Source organism: Gigantopelta aegis, chromosome 12 (assembly GCF_016097555.1).
Source record: "Gigantopelta aegis isolate Gae_Host chromosome 12, Gae_host_genome, whole genome shotgun sequence".
Classification (NCBI taxonomy): domain Eukaryota; kingdom Metazoa; phylum Mollusca; class Gastropoda; order Neomphalida; family Peltospiridae; genus Gigantopelta; species Gigantopelta aegis.
In genome coordinates, this window is record NC_054710.1 from 50,914,956 (window position 1) to 50,934,377 (window position 19,422).

The following is a 19,422-nucleotide window of genomic DNA, read 5'->3' on the forward strand; positions in this document are numbered from 1 at the left end:
CATAGAGAAAAGCGGCATCTCTGCTTATTTATATGTTTGTCATCAAGAGCCGTACATCTTGAAATGGCTTATGGATTAGATACTGATTCATTTCTAAATGCCTTATATCGGATGACAAGTCGACACAGTGTTCTGGAAAAGATGTTGTCCGACAATGGAAAATGTTTTGTAGGAGCTGTAAAAGAACTTCGTGAGCTGGCTGATAAGGACAAATTGCTAAAATCTGCAGCAAATCGAGGTATGCAGTGGAATTTCAATCCTGCAAGTGCACCCCATTTTGGTGGGGTCTTTGAGTGTATGATCAAGTCTGCAAAACGGGTGATATATGCAATTTTAAGTAGTGCTGATGTAACTGATGAAGATTTAGTGACAGCGTTTGCAGGAGCAGAAGCGTTGATTAATTCGAGGCCGTTGACAATATTCCGTTGACACCTAATCACTTTTTACATGGTTGTATTGGTGGACAGTGTGCTCCAGAATCCGTTGACAAGAGTGATTTTCATCCTAGGAAAAGATGGAGAAGAGTTCAGGAACTTGTTAAACATTTGTGGAAAAGGTGGTTAAAAGAATGGCTACCTAGTTTGAATTCGCGGAATAAGTGGTTCAAGTCTGAAAGGGACATTCGTGTAGGTGATGTTGTGATAGTAGTGGCTACAGACACTCTTCGTGTTCAGTGGCCTTTAGGGCGAGTTATAGTTGTTCCCGGGCCAGATGGTCATGTGCGTGTGGCAAAAGTTGAAACCACGAATAAAGTATTGTTGAGACCTATTACCAAACTTTGTCCATTAGAATGTGATGTCGAAGAAAACTGATATTTCTAAATAGTGACGTTTACTGACAGTTCCAGTTTCTGTATAGTGTGTGGACATAGTGCTTATAGTATAAGTAATGAAGGACTGACTTATATTTTAGTAAAATAGTTACAGTGAACATAAATGGACCGAAATAGCATTAGAGATATTGAGTGTTGATATGAAAAAGGGTATTTCATATCGGGGGGGGGGGGGGGGGGGGGGGGGGGGGGGGGGGGGGGGGGGGGGAGATATGGATTGAAGACTTTCGTTAAATTCCGATTTCCGTTTCCGAATCCAGAAAACAGCAAATTAAATAAAGAATACGAGTTTCCGGTTTGAGTGAAAAGGAGCATGGTCTGTTGTAGTTTTTTTGGGTTGGTTCATCGTGGACAAAATAACTGGAAATATATGATGAATATGTTGGAAGTCGTCGAAGCATTGGTAGCAGAGCGTGGTTTAACTTCGTTTTCGCTGCAAAAAAATCCCCAAATAGTAAGGTCGTTTTTGGAAGTAGTCGAAACAGACATCTCGTCATGTCGCAAAATGGGTAGCAACATGGACACACATCATACGGGTCTTTCCCTGCCAGGAACTTCTTATACTTAGTGCAAGTACACACCACTCTGGCAGAACTAGTGTCTGACATATTCAATTACCTCTGCAATGAAAAGCAAGCACATACGTCTGTACAAGAAGCTGCTATTTTTTATTTCCAAAATGGCGACCAAGACTGTTGACCGGCACACATGAGAATTAATAATTTGGAAAACGAACACTTTAATAAAATGATTACAACCAAAATATTGTACAACAATAATGTAACAACATTTAGAAATGTGTTACAGACATCAAAGTCTCAAATAAACCAAGTAAAAAGGATAGATTGCTCAGATTACGACAGAGCAAAACCCAGGACGTCCAAACCATAAGACGCAAAGGAAAAAGAAGGAAGTTACAGTCACGTGACTGGAACAGGAAGGTGGGCGCAGTAGAAGAATTTGCTGTTGGGATGTGCACTATATGATCGAGTGCCTGCTGGGGTAATACACTGCTCTTATATATATGGCTAGCACTTCATCTATATGTCACAAATACTTTGTATAAGTGATACCTCATTTGCATACACATCCTAATCAGTTATTTATAAGTAATTTATACTTGAAAAGTATTAATGACTTACACTTCACTTATAAGTGAAATATACAAGTCATTTCCGTAAGGGTTTGTAAAGGCAGGAAATGAAAATGCTTTCAGTCATGTAGGACTACTGTGAAATGCTGCTGCATGCTTATGTGGAGCACAAGAGAATCATAAGCGTACAATACGGGAAGACCCCCCCCCCCCCCCCCCCCCCCCTCCGTGCTGGATAAAATCTTCACATTTGGGCAAAATTAGCCTGCCCAAAAACCTTCCACTAAGTATTTCCATCATTCTTCTCATAATAGTGGCGGGATTTAGCTCAGTCGGTTGAGTGCTTGCCTGAGGTGTTTGCGTCGCAGAATCAAATCACCTCGGTTGATCCATTCAGCCGATTGGGCTTTTTCTCGTTCCAACCAGTGCACAACAACCGGACAAAGGCTGTGGTATGTGCCTTCCTGTCTGTGGGAAAATGCATATAACAGATCCCTTGCTGCATTAGGAAAAACGTAGCGGGTTTCCTCTAATGACTACGAGTCAGAATTACCAAATGTTTGACATCCAAGAGCCGATGATTAATTAATCAATGTGCTCCAGTGGTGTCGTTAAACAAAACAAACTTCTTCTCATACAGTTAGTTCTAAGTTATGCAAAAATATGGAGTTGAACCCTATAAAAATAGCTGTTAGGTAGTCTTACAAATATTAATAAACATTGTTGTCCAGATTCTAGCATTTCGTTTAATTCAGGCAAAAAAAATCCCCTTACTTACAAATATGTTAACCCACAGAATGGCTTCTTGAACGTCTGTGTAAGTGACGATTCAAACAATAATACAAATACTGGAAATGAAAAGCACAAAAATGTTACCAAAATGTTTGAGTTAAATAATGAATAAGTGTAAATAATAACAATAACAGATGATGCATAACTATTATTACAGAAGTAACAGCATCATTTTCATACACTATTTGTCCCACTCTTCATAGCATACATTATACATTTGAGTCTTGACAGCAATAAAAGACTATAATTCCTCAGAATTAAATATATTGCTAACCTTAAATGTATTCTGTGTCGCTCATACATATAGTTGCATCCAGAGATATTTATCCCAATACACGTTACAGGCAAATCAATTAAGTTTTAAATTTTAACAATAAATTTTAAATTGTTTTAAAAACGTTCAGATGAACAAAGATGTACATAACTATAAAATAGAATTTGTCCCATGGCATATATTCGAAAACTCGATATCAATTCAAAAACTTAATACTGAGCTAAATGCTAATTAATAGTACTTTAATTAAAAACTAAAATTTTGAAATAATGTTTTAAACATGCATCGTGATAAACATACATAAGCATAGCTATACACAAAGTTTTGAGAAATGGGGCTAAACATAAATTTAATGTTTGAGCTAAATGTAAACGTTGACACTGCCGCCGACATCGCCGGAAACGTAATATATATATATTGCATTTTACTTATGTTAAAAAAACAAAAACATTTTTCTCACGATTTATCTACTCTAAAACATTAGATTTTGTTATTTTGCATCATTTGTGATACAGCTTTCCATAAACAACTTCGAAACATTTTATAAAAAACAAGTTTTAGAACATCCTAGGGCGCCCATGAAATATGTGCTCTATATAAAATTTGCAGTTGATTTTGCAGAGCAGACCACCATTTTATAACTTCTAAGATGATAAACTTCAAATAAAAAATGGTTTAACAAGGATAGCAGAAGGGTTGATAAAAAATTTCAGCCTTGCCTTCCTGACTAAAATATCGAACAAGTTAATGGATACAAAAGACAGAATGACTGTTCTTGTTACGTGACAAATGTGGCACCAAATAAGTCTTTTTGTAGTGGAAGATTGCCGAAACAATAAAAACAAAGTGTTTTCATTACTTATAAAATATAACTTCAATTGTTTGTATCAAACATACAAATGGACACAATAGAGGCTGTTAACATACTTGTTAAAATACTTGTTAAAATACGTTACGAAAACTTACTTGACTGTCACCATACACATCTACATCTAGATGTTCACTACGGGGTAATACAATATAAAGCAGAGAAAATCTTACCTGACTGTCACCAAAAATACTTACATGTAGATCATCACCAGGTGGGTAATAAAATATAAAGTATAGTGAAACTTAACTGTCACCAAAAATATCTACATCATCACCAGGAGCAGTGTTCGAGATTAACGGTATCCCGATATCCCGGGGATACCAGAATTTGATTTTGGATATCAGACTTCAATAACCCAGTATCCCACTGAGATGCCATATAATGTTGTTGTTTTTGTTTAATCCTGCGTTTTTATTTTTCGCTGAAACAATGAAAGTCGTCATTTACTGATGAAGTTAAGTAACAATGCCGTTCAAGTCTGTTACGATGTTATTTATGAATTTCATTTAAGTGGAATACTAAATTCTCAGGTAGGATACCAGATTTTGAAATGTTAGTATTCAACTGGGATACTGCACGCATTTATTAAATCTCGAACACTGAGGAGGGTAATAAAATATAAAGTATAGCATGTTCACTGGGAGGGGGGGGGGGGGGGAGGGGGTGTTAATAAAATATAAAGTAAAACTTACTTGACTGTCACCAAACACACCTATATGTTGATGTTCGCAGTGTGGTGGGGGGTGGAGGGGGGTTGTTAATAAAATATAAAGTAAAACTTACTTGAATGTCACCAAACACACCTATATGTTGATGTTCGCAGTGGGGTGGGGGGTGGGGGGGGGTTGTTATAAAATATAAAGTAAAACTTACTTGAATGTCACCAAACACACCTATATGTTGATGTTCGCAGTGGGGTGGGGGGGTTGTTAATAAAATATAAAGTAAAACTTACTTGAATGTCACCAAACACACCTATATGTTGATGTTCGCAGTGGGGTGGGGGATGGGGTGGGGGGGGGGGTTGTTAATAAAATATAAAGTAAAACTTACTTGACTGTCACCAAACACACCTACATGTTGATGTTCACCTGGGGGTGGGGGGGGGAGGGAGGGTGGGGGTGTAATAAAATATATAGTAAAACTTACATGACTGTCACCAAACACACCTACATGTTGATGTTCACCTGGGGGTGGGGGTGGGGGTGGGGGGGGAGGGGGCGTGTGTAATAAAATATAGAGTAAAACTTACTTGACACAATATATATACACACCTATATGCTATATGTTGATGTTCACCGGGGGGGGGGGGGGGGTAATAAAATATAAAGTAAAACTTACATGACTGTCACCAAACTCACCTACATGTTGATGTTCACCTGGGGGGGGGGGGGGGGGTGTAATAAAATAAAAAGTAACACTTACTTGACTGTCACCAAACACACCTATATGCTATATGTTGATGTTCACGAGGGGGGTAGGTGGTGTGTGGGGGGGGGGGGGGGGCGGTAATAAAATATAAAGTATAGTAACACTTGCTTGACTGTCACCAAACACACCTATATGTTGATGTTCAACTGGAGGGGAGGGGGGTAATAAAATATAAAGTAAAACTTACTTGACTGTCACCAAACACACCTATATGTTGATGTTCACTGGAGGGGAGGGGGGTAATACAATATAAAGTAAAACTTACTTGACTGTCACCAAACACACCTATATGTTGATGTTCACTGGGGGGTGGGGGGGGGGGGTTGTAATACAATATAAAGTAACACTTGCTTGACTGTCACCAAACACACCTATATGTTGATGTTCACCGGGGGTGGGGGGGGGGGGGGTGTAATACAATATAAAGTAACACTTGCTTGGCTGTCACAAACACACCTATATGTTGATGTTCACCGGGGGTGGGGGGGGGGGGGGTGTAATACAATATAAAGTAACACTTGCTTGGCTGTCACCAAACACACCTATATGTTGATGTTCACCGGGGGTGGGGGGGGGGGGGTGGGGGTAATAAAATATAAAGTATAGTAACACTTACTTGACTGTCACCAAACACCCAGGACACGTTCACACTTGGAAATGCACAATCAATGATGGTGCTGATGTTAAAATCTTTCTCAGAGCTAATCTGTTCCTGTGTCGGGAGGGCATTCGTAATATTGATGGAAGAGATGCTCAGAATAGCTGAAAACATAGTACAAGAAAATTAATTAACATGCAATTAATAGTGCCATCTAACTCGGACAATGTAAACTATTAATCAACTGTCATTATTAAATCAGAATATAACTTTTTTAAATTTCCATTTAAAAATATTGCTATGTTTAGAAAAACAAATCTAATTTCCATTATTATTTATACTTACCTGGTGCTACAACCGGTGTCATCTCCTCGATTGCAGAATTATCTTCCCTTGCCGGATATATATCCATATCCACACATAGGCAGAGCATCACCCTTGATTCAAAGTCTGGAATAACCGAATCAAGAGCAGAACTTCTAATGCCTTGGCTCTGCTAGCACTAGGTAATATAGCTTAAGTTGTAGAAACATCACGAGGGGTTTATGGATTTTGATATCCTCTGTATGTTCTTGTACACCAAATTTATCTTGCCAACATGTTTAATTACACGATTGTCTTCAAACACACCCAGGTGCATTAATAACGTCCAAACAAACAAAATTTCAATAGCAATGTCGTGTACCCAGTTTAGTGTTATTGTAAGGAGATGTAAAGCGACGACATTGGAATACTGACGTCATTCAAATTAAAAATTAGCTATATTATTGCAATGCTTCGCCACACTAAACTGCTTGCTTTTCTTCAATTTAATTTTCCGAGTGGTTGGCAAATCGTTTGACAGCCGCGTTTTATTTACGTTGGTAACAGACAAATTTCTGTATGGAGCATTAATACAATAACAAGTCCGATGTTACAGGATGTTATAAGAGATTAGACTCTGCCCATGCAGGGTACATGTATAAGGCTTTTGTCCAAGGCTAAATTAATAACCAATGAAATTCGAGTATTTTACTTGAAGGCAAGATACATTGTAAGTACAAAAAATATTTAATTAATCTGCTGCTTGCTTTGGGGGGAAATGGATTTACTATTGTCAAGTCTGGCTCTTTCAGGCAGTTTTTTTTTCATTTCGAAAACCCAAAATGTCTCAAAACATTGTCAAGCTAGACCAATAATTTTTTTCACTTTTGTAATCTACTCTGTCAATTTACTTCTTTCTTTTTAAAAATTTCTCACATAGATTTTGCAAACGAAAAATACACATATTATTTTTAGTATTATTATTGAGCGTTTTAGGCAGTGTTTTCTGTATGCTGCCTGCCGCCCACCAATATCAAGCCTTGCCATAGGTGGTTATGGGTTTGAAATGTTTTGAATTTCGACACTGCATTTCACATACTTTGACAAAATTAAAAAAAACATTTCCAAGTATAAAAATATGTATTATTTTTCAAGATATTAGGACATGTAATGTTGTATCCTCTGGCAGAAACCCTACCATTGACACAGACACACGCACATACACACACCACACACTCACACCACACACTCACACCACACACACACCACACACAAACACCACACCACACCACACCACACTCACTCACACCACACACACACACACACACACACACACATTCTTCAATTTCTTTAAATGTGTTGTGTCTTCACATGAGCAATCTAAGTAGCAGAACCACAACTTGTGTAGTTTAAAGTTGCACTGTTGCATGTCAAACAACCGCACATCCTACACTGATCATCTTTTGCAATGTAGTTCAATGTTCAGTCCATTGATTGATATGTTAACAGTCTTTTCAATCCATGCAAAGGAGAACGCATTTACTCATTTCGCCATGACTCCAGAAAACCGGCACGGTTCATTCCTCAATTTCCCGCCATCCTGGCCATGATCAGTGCACAATTTGTGTAATGCAGATGCCATTTCTTTTATGTATTTTTGTTTTGGTGGGAGGGTGGATTGGTGATACAAAATTGATGACGTCATCTCTTTCTGTTGCCAAGAGCATGTAAACGAATACACAAAATATATGTACACTTGTATATCTCCAACAGAAACACTCACCCAAACACTATAGCTTGACTACACAAGTAAATGCATGAGGACTTGTGACCAACCTAAACGGCAGAACTCGAAATTTGTAAGTTCTGCCTTCGTAGAAGAAACGCAAGTACCGCCGACACAAATCCGGCTGGATCGGTGCATGCAGGTAGGCATCCTTCAGGTCGATGGACGCCACCTATTCTCCCACCTGAAGCACAGCCCTGACCGACTGAACCAGACTGAACCATCTCCATCTTCATAGAAGGAATATTGATGCTTCAGGTTTAGCATTGATCTACACTCGCCACTATGCTTCTAGGCAAAGAACGGATGGGAATAAAATCATGGAGTGCCCAAATCCATCTTCTCAATGAGTAACTGTCTGTCGACAGATGGCACCACAGGTAACTGTGGTGAGGATGTCAAAGGAGGGGTAGACGACCCTGTTGGAAACATGAAACCATGATGCTCTCACCCGAGAACATCCTTCCTTTGCTGAAAGGTGGGCACTATCTGGCTGCACGCCTGACTCAGAAACCAACGGAATCTGGTAACTGTCACCCTAATCGAACACCGACCCTAAAACGAAGTCTGACTCGGGGGTAAACTCGGGCGGAAAATTATTCCTAAAAAAAGTTACACTGTGCGCTGATCCAAGAGGAAATGACGCTGCGTGGGCAGAGTGGTGACTGGCAATGAATCTGCAAACTGCTCCACCACAGGCATCGTTGTAAAACCAGGCGTTACGGAACTCAATTACACACACACACACACACACACACACACACACACACACACACACACACACACACACACACACACACACACACACACACACACCAGTCACCCTTTTCTCACTTGTTTCTTCCTCTCAGTGTATCGGGTCTGTTTCCTGAACTTAGCCCATGTTGTAGCAAACCACGAGGAACACTTGCCACATTGCTACTCAAAAGAGAAAGACCGGCAAGCGCAGCACAGCATGTGTCACATTTGTGTATATCAAAATGCGAGCACCTGCCCTTCACAAACCCAAACAGCCTGGTCAAACTGAACGGAACTGTGTTGGACATCCTACCCCGAGACAAACCAACCCAAACCAACCTTGTGTAAGTTGGCAAGTTAATGAGAACAAACGAAACCAAAAATAGACACACTATACAAGTTACAACATGTAAAATTAAGTTTATATCAAGAGCAAACTAAAAAAGTCTGAAACAATTAAGGAATGTAGAATGTAAGACAAGGTTGATGGTCTACATACCCATGTATTGATGTTATAATATACAAGGGAAGACGATTCTGCAGTGGAGGTTATGACTTGTGTTCCATTGTTGTGCTAGTACAGTAAGTTGAAGACGACTATTGACAGTTTACTTATTTAAATTTTGGATTGAGCACATAATTATATCATTTTTATTTCTAACGTAAACAAGCATTCTGAAAGCTAAAGCAGTACATAATTTTCATCTCCTAAATTCAAAGGCCATAACTCTGTGATAAATTGCTATAAACGTTATACTTGATCTGTAACATAATGTGATAAAGCTATACATAAAACTGTATACAATGGGCCGAATTTACAAAGCCTGTTTTAGACTTACACGTGTGTAACTATGTACATTTACAATGCTTAAACACCTGCGTTTAAGAAAAACAAGCTTCGTAAATTCGACCCATAATCTTGAGGCATTGCAAAAAAAGTCAGACTTTTTTTTATCTCCTACGTTCAAGGGCCATAACTCTGTCAATAATATATATGAGTAAATTACCGTAAAAGGCAAACATGATCTGTAACAGGACATGATAAAGCTTTATACAAAATTTCAGCTGAATATCTCAAGACACTGTGAATAAAAAGCCAGGAAAAAATATATGTGTGACAGATGGATGGACGGAGGATAAACTATAGTCCCCTCCGGTTGGACAGGTAGGGGACTAATAATCATATCCATATATAGAGTCAGCAATAGTACTTATATTTTTAAAGTGCTGTGCCAGACCATACACTAAAATTTCAAATTCCACAATTATAAGAGCCTTCTTAATTCATTGCAATAATATTTTACACCGCTGTGTAAATCAATAATCACGAAAATGCACCATACAAGTATTTAAAAATCACTCCCGTAGAACACCGCCGGGAACGACCGAGTAAAATTCTCAGTAAAAACATTTGCCTGTAAATAGCCGTGACGTCACAGAAACCTACTACAAGATGACTTCCAGTTAAGTGAAAGTAGGACCGACAGAGACTGCCAGGCTCAATTATCATGCGATTTTTCTTTTGATGATGAATAGTGTAGCGATAAAGGCTGGACTAATATTTGTGCAACACAACAAATAATGCCGTATCAGTTTGAACCTGGACAGGAAGTTCCCCAGGGCCAACACGTCTTGGTCCGTAAAGTAAGCGCTTTGACGGCGTGTAAGCGCCTTAAATCAATTGCCGCTACGCCTTGGTTTCAAGCGCTTTAGAAAAACAATTACCACAAGTACGATTACCTCTTGCAAACAACTTGTGTAGCTGTATCTCAAGCACACAATGATAGTAAAATACTTCCTCAGTGCCTACCAATTGACCAGTCTTGTGTTAATTGGTGTTTGGTAATTTTGCCAGACATCTCTTAGGACCGCTAATATCCACCAAGAAAACATGAAAGCATAACAGGATTCCCGTGCCAAGCAATCACGCCTCAAGGCCAATCAAAGAAGATGCCAATTGACAGAATAACCTGTATGAATAAACGATAGGTGAAGCACTTTTTTTAAAGTGCAGTTAAGTTGTTCCCGAAACACAAACGCACATACACACTGGAAGACCAGGGTAAGTTGGAAGATATAACATCTACATACCAGGATCACCTGGTAATCGTCTTCAATATCTCTCTTGACGAATCAGGTAACCTAGACAGATTAGTTGAGTCCGCCGACTCCAATGAACCTAATGTCCCATCCCAACCACCCGTAACTAATACTACAACGATCACAGGCAGTTTGGTCAAGTCCGTTTCAAGTGTTAAGGATAAGAAAGAAGCCGCTATCAAAGAGGTCAATTCCGATTATAACACCCAATCCAGCGCGAGTTTTCCCAAGCCAACCATGGAAGTCAACTCAGCTATTTTAAACGGAAGCTATATAGAGAGAAGAACTCAAGAGGAAACCATCATTTCAGGAAATAAAATATCTAAACCCACTGTGTTCATAGATAATACTGCGACCACAACTGAGAGGAAACCCGACACACCTCTCTTAAAAAAAACCCGGTCCGTTTATCTAAACACAAAACAAACCATAACGATCTAAATGTTTCTAATCGAAGTCTACTTGGGGGAAACACCCCTATCAAAAGAAAAGCGGAGGTTCTGAATTCCTCTCAAGAAGATGATAGATCTAATATAAACCCAGAAATTCCAATTTCTAACAGATGGAACACTTTAGAAAATATGTCAGAGAGTAGCATAGATTTTGACCAAGACTCTCTTGACTATTCCACCCCTAAAAAAAAAAAAAAAAAAAAAGTAAACCAAATTTTCCTTTAACAGATATCAGACAAGTCTGGTTTGATAACTCAAACCCATCAACCTATGAATTCTTGTTTTTACAAAATTCAATTGCTGAAATAAAAGTAAAGTTTGTTTTATTTAACGACGCCACTAGAGCACATTGATTTTTAATCTTATCATCGGCTATTGGACGTCAAACATATGGTCATTCTGACACTGTTTTTAGAGGAAACCCGCTGTCGCCACATAGGCTACTCTTCTTTACGACAGGCAGCAAGGGATCTTTTTTTTGCGCTTCCCACAGGCAGGATAGCACAAACCATGGCCTTTGTTGAACCAGTTATGGATCACTGGTCGGTGCAAGTGGTTTACACCTACCCATTGAGCCTTGCGGAGCACTCACTCAGGGTTTGGAGTCGGTATCTGGATTAAAAATCCCATGCCTCGACTGGGATCCGAACCCAGTACCTACCAGCCTGTAGACCGATGGCCTGCCACGACGCCACCGAGGCCGGTCAATTGCTGAAATCCAAAAACTACAAAAACCACAAATCAAAAATTAAGTTTTTTGTAATTCCCAGCTCCAAAGCGGTGAAACATTCATCAGAGGTGATGAATCTTCACTTAAAAGTATTGGTCTCTTTCTCACCCTCAGGCCAGACCCAGAAAATAACAAAGACATTTTAATTTCATTTCGAAAAATTACCCCCCCCCCCCCCCCCCCAGGAAGGCTACTGCCTTAATGAGGCTCGTCCACCCACCCCATCTTTCTCGGAGGATGAACTTGACTCTCAAATCACCCAACCCATAACCCAAAGCCTAAATATACATGTTAAATTAAAGATATTACATAAAAACAAAAAAGGAATCCAATCTGGGATCGAAAATACCTCTTCCAGCTCGGGCTACGATCACGTCCGCAATGATCACAAATAACACAGTAATAGCCACATCTGATGGTAATGACCTTGCGGGGGTGGGGGGAGACTCCGATATGGTTGTAGACGAATGTAATGAACAAGGTACGGAAAGTGTGCCGGGAGCGGTTACAGGGGGAACCAACCCGGACCACCCAAGTACTTCAAACCCGCTAGGTAAACCTAAATCTAAGTTTTGGGCCGATCCGCGTGCTAGGTCCGACCCGCGTAATGGCCGAACCCCCGGGAAGCACTCAATGGCGTCTGGGTGTGCTCTGGGGTTCTCTTTGGACTCGGACGAAGATGGTTTCCCCAAGTATAACCTAGAATCAGGTAAAAAAAAGAATTATTTGAAAGATCAAGATCAACATACCAAAAAACATAAAAAAGGAGTTAGATTGCCATCTACCAATGCCCACCCTAATCTGGTAAAAATAAACCAAAACTTAAAAGCCAAATTCCCGAGACCATTTCCCAAACCCAGATCACAATGAATGGAAATAAAATCGAGGAAACAACTGGTAAGAAAAATAATAGCTCTTTCTATACAGCAGTGCCAATCGGTAAGAAAAAGGTAAAACCCAATCAGGGCCCATCAAACGTCAACATTGACGAAATCAATACTGTTCAGTTTACCGAGGTTAATTCTACTAAAAGTCTAAAAACAGTTAACCCCTTCAGGTTTATTGTTAAAACTCAAAGTGTGGGATGTACGGGTACTGAGTTGTTGACCAAACTGAGGATTGAAAACCCTCCTCTTTGCATTAAAAATGTAGTGATTTGGAACAACCAGTATATGGACATCTTACTTCATGAAACCTCAAATGAGGAAACCATCTGCTTCAACGGTGACATTTTTGAGCTCTTTCCATATGTCATTAAACCTATAAAGTGCTCCAAGTGCCAACGTTGGGGTCACACCGCTCGGGGGTGCAGGGCGACTCGTACGTCCCCCACCTGCTGCCGGTGTGGTAAAAATTACCCTAAAAGACTGGGTCTTGAACAATGTCGGGAACAAATCTCTTGTGCTAACTGTCGCGGCCCTCATTATACTCATGACAAGGGCTGCCCAGAATAAAAGACAGCCCTTCTCGCATTATCTAAAAAAAATCAGAAACCAGATAATCCAAAAACAATTCCCATTCCAACTAAAACCTTTAGTTACAAACCAATTGTCTCTGGGACTGGGGGACTCTACTCCAACATAGTCAAGAATAATGCTGGAGAGGTGGCCCCCAGCCTGCCGACTGCAATTAATCCCAGTCTTCCTATAACCCCCCTTGATCTTGTCAGGCTCCTCAGTGGTCTCTACATTAATGGGGGCTTTGGTGGGGAAGCAATAGATTCTCCCACGCGCCCCCAGGTTGATAAGGCCACTGGACGGGCTTGTCACATTTTAAAAACTACCCTTGGAATCCATATTAACCAGCAGGACATACTAAATCGAACTTGTTTGTGGTATGGAGTCCCATGTACTGGTGGCTCCACATGGGAGGACTCTAATATTACTGAGGCTGTAGTTCATAATAATAATAGGGAAACAATAGATTAATTATTAATAATAATTAAACTGTTAAACTGATAAATTAATAGAACTGTTCCCAACTATATTATGGGAGACAACTATAATATGGCTAATAAGAATATTAAAAATAATAATAAATCTTGTTCAAATAAAATAGCTGATGGCCTATCCATTCTTCAATGGAATCCCAAGGGCCTTAAATCTCAAAATTATGGAGATGAATTAAAAGTATTTATGTCTACTAATTCAAATATAGATGTTATTTGTGTACAGGAGACATGGATTAATGAGAAACAACTAAATAAATCCATGTTCCCATTTAATATTAAGGGATATACTGCTCTTTTTATTAATACTAATATAATAATAATATAGCATATACTAAACTGCCCAAAATAAATTTACATGATAATATTGAGGCAAATGGAATTACCATTCATGGCAACAAAGATCAAATTGATTTATATAATATATACATTCATCCTGGAGGTAATCAAAAAGATATAACTGATACACATTACAATAAGTTAATTAATAATGATCATAAAAGTATAATATTAGGAGACTTCAATAGCAGAAATATTCTCTGGGGCTCTACTACAACATGTAAACAAGGAAAAATGATAGAACAATTTCTTGATAATCATAATATGGTTTGCCTTAATAACGGTTCCATAACCCATATATCAGACCATAACTCAGCATGTACGTATTGATTTAACATTGGTTTCATCTCCATCTGCGAATGGGAAGTTCTTAATAATCTTGGGAGTGATCATTTGCCCATTTTAACTACATATAAAATGAATAAAGAATGGAGGGAAATACCTAAACATAATAAAAAATGGAATTTTGATAAAGCAGACTGGCAATTATTCTATAATTTATGTAAACAAATTAAAATTAAAGATGTTAAATCTAATAATATTGATAAATTTAATGATGATTTAATAAATAAAAGTATTGTTATATCTGAAAAATCCATTCCGATTTCTTCATCAGGATCTAGGAAACATTCTGTCCCATGGTGGAATAATAACATAGGAGATTTAATTAAAATAAGGAATAAAAAAAGAGCAAAAATGAAAAAAAAAAAACTATTGATAATATCTCAGTTTATAAACATAGTAAATATTTGGCTACACAAGCAGTATTGGTAGCTAAAAAAGAATCTTGGGAAAAATTTTGTTCTAGTATTTCCCAAGAAACTAATATTAAAGAGGTTTGGTCTAAAATTAAACGAATACAAGGTAAAAAATATAATAATCAAATACCGCTAGCTAATAATAAAGATTTTATAACTAATCAACAAAAAGCAAATATATTTGCTCAAACATTTGGAAATAATTCAAGTAATAAAATTTGTTCTAACAAATTCCAAAAAAGTAGAATAGATAAAGAAAACATAAAAATACCACTAGATGCTAAATATAATTCAGAAAAATAATAAATTTAATAAACAAGAATTTATTGAGGGCTTCATCCACAAAAAAAGGTACCGCTACTGGACCAGACAACTTCAGTTATGTATTTTTTAAACATATGCCGGATGAAGCCCTAGATATATTTTTTGAACTTTTTAATGTAATCTGGAGTCAGGGATATATACCTAGTAGCTGGAAGGTAGCCACGGTCTTTAGTTTGCATAAAAAAGGTAAAGACGCCAGTAAACCTGTTAATTATAGGCCTATATCTCTGACCTCTAACGTCTGCAAAACCATGGAGGCTATGGTCAACAATAGACTGACTCTATATCTAGAAAAAAATAGGTTAATTACTAAATTTCAAAGTGGGTTCCGTAAAAATCATTCTACTATAGATCATTTAGTAAGACTTCAATCAGAAATTAATAGAGCGTTTTCTAAAAATCATAAGGTAGCAGCAGTTTTTGTTGACATTGAAAAGGCCTATGATATGGTTTGGCGTCACGGGTTGCTTGAAAAGGTATACAAAATGGGTATTAAAGGTAATTTGTTTAATTTTATTGATAAATTTATTTCTAATAGATCATTTAAAGTTAATGTAAATGGTTATTTTTCTTCTACAACAATATTGGAAAACGGGATTCCACAGGGATCAGTCATTGCTCCAACATTATTTAGCATCTTTATTAACGATTTGGCAGAAACAATGACTGGTAATATAAAATATAAAAGTGCAAAATTTAGTATCGGGCTATTTGCAGACGACACTGCTTTTTGGTGAACCGGTATGGATTTTAATATTCTTAAAAAAGCAATCCAAACCGATATTGATAAATTAGTTAAACGGTCCGAAACTTGTGGAGTCAAACTTTCTGAATCTAAAACTGTTTGTATCTTTTTCAAGCACAAAACTAGAGGCGGGAGCTATAGGCTCAATTTAACTCTTAATAATAAAGGCTTAACACAGGTTAATAAAGTTAAGTTTTTGGGAGTTGTTTTTGATCAGGCTCTTACTTTTAAACAACACATTAGTGAAATAGTAGCACATAGTGGCACTTACATTAATATTCTTAGAATCCTATCAGGAACCAGCTGGGGAGGAGATAGGAAAACTTTAATTATGCTTTATAATGCTTTTATAGTATCTAAATTACAATATGGCGCCCAGGCCTTCTGTTGTGCCGACCCCAATATATTAAACGCCTTGGATGTGGTTCAAAACAAGACGTTGAGAATCATCTCCAAGGCATTCATAACCACCCCCAATGCTAACATACAAGCAGAACTCGAAATTCCCCCCTTAACTCAAATCAGGAATAAGCTATGTTTAAAATACTGGATGAAATCCAAAAATATAACGCCATTTAATCCTGTTAATCAAATACAGACACATCCAGATAGTAAAATTGGATTGGGGTTTAAATCAACAGAGGGAGTGGGGTGACTCGTTTGGTATATTAATGCATAAATTATGTAAATCTCTCAAAATAAATAATCTTTTAAAAGCAATGATAGTTATAAAAAAATTTCACCATGGCTTCAATGTAGGCCCCCAGTCCCTCTTCTTATTAGGGATAAAATATTAGTTAATAATTATGAACCTTTTAAAAATATTGTATTTAGGGCAAATGCAGAAGAAATTTATTTTGACTGTGTCCACATATATACTGATGGATCCAAGGACCCGGCCTCTGGAAGAGCAGCCATGGCGTCCTATGTACAGCCCGACCCTCCCCTCAAACGTTTCGTGGGTAGAACCAGGTTACCTGACCATGTGTCGGTTTACACTGCTGAACTCATGGCTATCTTCCATGCCTTTTTATGGATTAACTCAAATTATAAAAATATTAGTAAAAATAAATATATTATTTTTTCTGACAGTCTTAGCTCCCTTCTAGCGTTGAAGGGGGCGGACTCAGCCAGAAAAGATTTAATACATAAAATATATGCGATAAATGATCTGTTAGTGGGCAAAGGTATCATAACCAAGTTGGAATGTGTCCCAGCCCACGTGGGGATCATTTGAAATGAGCACGCGGATACCAACGCAAAAAAATCGTTAAATGATCTCAATGTTGGTTGTAGGCTTGGTTACAATAATTCTTAAATCATGTCTATGGCCAATATTGAGATTCTTAAACTTTGGCAGTTAGAATGGACTAATAATAATAATACCTGTCATTTACATCTTAAAAATAAAATTAATACACCAGGTCCTACTTCACCAAATATTTTTATAACTAAAATATTAACCAGACTAAGACTTGGAATAATAGCAGGCCTTAATGACACTAAATTTAAAATAAGATCGGTTAAATCTCCTAATTGTATGCAATGTAACCTAGTGGATAATCTTGACCACTATTTATTCCACTGTACTAAATATACTAATATTAGAAATGTTTTTAAGAATAAATGATAGAAATGGGTCTGGCCTTTAACCCACGTAACATGTTAAATCCTGATAAATATAATAGTAAGAAAGTTTTTTCTTTACTCAGTGAATATGTCACTGAGACAGGTATACTTATTTAATAATATTTTTTGGTTGTTAAAAATAAATTTGTACTGAAGGTAAAGGGAGGAAACTTGTTCAATCTAGCTGTCACATTGGTGGAAAACAGAAGAGGTCGATTGCCGGTTTGGACCGACACACCGGGCCCAGCCTCTGGCAGGGCTGTCCCGGAGGTTAGACGGGACTTCTAGCTTAACCTACAGTTATTCCTTCCATGAGTTTTAATTATGACGCTTTTTTCCTTCCTTTTCTTCTCTTCTTTCCTTTTTTTTCTTTTTAATATTTTTTATTTTTAGGTGGATGCTGCTAATTGTTCCCTTTTTTCCTCTCTTCTATTATAGATTCCCTGGATATATGGTAACTCAACTATATTTGCATGAAATTGGCCTTTTTATGCTATAATTCATATTGTGCAAAGGGACCTTGTGAGTTGGTCTTGCATAATGCTTGGCTTGTTTTTAATTTTGCTTGTTTTTTTTTAGAAAATATATATACTATCGATTCCTGGCAGAATCCATTAGTAATTATTTTATATTTTATATTATAAGTTAGTTTTACAATTTTATTATAATGTGAATATAGGCCTGTGGTAAGATGGAGGCCTATATACCTTTTTATATTTATGCTTAATATGAATGGCTTTCTTTCTTCTTTCCTTTTACCGTTAACTGAATTGATCCCTGGCAGGATCAGTCCCAGCTCGGATTTGATGTTTGATGTTTGATTGGGTTTTTTTAAACTTTTGTATTAAATGCATGTTTTTATTACAGACAAGTTTAATTATTAGTTAGATATTTTTAAGATTTATTAAACTTTGTATTATTTATTTTAACCAAATGTATAACATGTTTTTATTTTATACAATTAAAGTGATCATAGGGCTAGATCGCTCCCTTGTATGTTTGCGGTACTATATAGTACCGTGTGCACACAGGGTATTTGTACATTAATGGCTTGTCTGGGCCATCCGTATAAGTGACACATTGGTACCAAATATGTACCTGCGTCGGATGCGAGGAGGACCTTGAGGATCGCCTATCCAAAACTTCATCCAATATACGTTTCACCACTCCTCTCGAGCTCGGCGGGTGAAAACCAACTTACATCGGGATCATCTCCTATGACCCCAATCCAACCACCACCTTGTGGTTAAAATATTGCCATCACCTTATGGCACATCAATATATGGTTGTATAACCAAAACACACCTAGGTGTGTAATAGAGCCCTAAAAAGCTCACTATGATGTTATTTCTCACCACTGGCCGAAATGGCCTCCCATGGCCTGAGGGAGGGGGGACGGGTATGCCAGAAATAGGGCTGTAGGGCGTTGGCGATTGGGTGTTAGGGTTAGGGCTAGGTTTGTCTGGCCTCCCCTGCCCGCCTGCCACTCGCCGTGGGGGTCCGGCCCGGATCGGTGGTGTATATTTTCACCCGGGTGTTGGACCGCGAATCCAGATTGAGCACGATGCCCACCCCAATCGTTAACCTTTCCTCCAGGGCCTAAAAAGAGTTAATATTAAATATTAGTATATTTTGTAAGCCTGATCAAAATTGGTGTTAACTAAATATTTCTCCTTTAA

The 19,422-nt window shown here is 37.9% G+C and overlaps 1 protein-coding gene across 1 annotated transcript in view; it reads right to left on the reverse strand.

Moving 5' to 3' along the window:
• The window catches only part of LOC121386800, a 70,620-nt gene that overhangs the window by 24,727 nt on the left and 26,471 nt on the right, over positions 1-19,422 (reverse strand). Inside the window, exon 4 of the mRNA XM_041517816.1 lies at positions 5,910-6,055. Coding sequence (XP_041373750.1) covers positions 5,910-6,055 — 146 coding nt within the window. The remainder of the gene's footprint in view (positions 1-5,909; positions 6,056-19,422) is intronic.